General features: G+C 30.4%; 1 protein-coding gene across 1 annotated transcript in view; it reads left to right on the top strand.

Annotated features, from left to right (window-relative positions):
- The window catches only part of LOC106873870 (centromere-associated protein E), a 53424-nt gene that overhangs the window by 22144 nt on the left and 30777 nt on the right, over positions 1-503 (top strand). Inside the window, 1 exon segment of the mRNA XM_052974967.1 lies at positions 294-443. Coding sequence (XP_052830927.1) covers positions 294-443 — 150 coding nt within the window.

Genomic DNA, 503 nt, shown 5'->3' with positions numbered 1-503 from the left:
TCTGTGTACACTTAAAAGATATTAGATACAAAATTTCACTAGAAAGTTATATGCTTTCCACAAACCCCAGGATGTTGTTATGAAACTACAAATCCCTTAACTATAATAGTTTGGAGGAACTATTAGCCATTTTTCATACTTTCTATGGGTAAGCAAATAGGAAATAACAGTTACTGTCCAAGGACAAAAATCATGTCACACAGTGTTATCATTTGCTTTGTTAATATTTTTAAAATATTTATAAAACATTTTTGTTTGTTGGTATATAACATCTCTCTCTTATTTTCCCATAGTATAAGAGACAGACTCCTCAGAAGAACTTAAATCCATATTGTAAATTGATAAGCAATGATATAGAGAAAGAACAGTTGGAGAAGAAATATCAAAATACAATTGACACATTGAAGAAAATGATTTGTGTTTCAACATGTGAGAATACCAAGGTATATCCTAATCTTTTATCTCTTACTTGTTTCAGTCATTAGACTACGGCCATGCTGGAG

This window comes from Octopus bimaculoides, chromosome 20, assembly GCF_001194135.2.
Source record: "Octopus bimaculoides isolate UCB-OBI-ISO-001 chromosome 20, ASM119413v2, whole genome shotgun sequence".
Lineage (NCBI taxonomy): Eukaryota > Metazoa > Mollusca > Cephalopoda > Octopoda > Octopodidae > Octopus > Octopus bimaculoides.
This window is presented reverse-complemented; position numbering and strand designations above follow the sequence as displayed.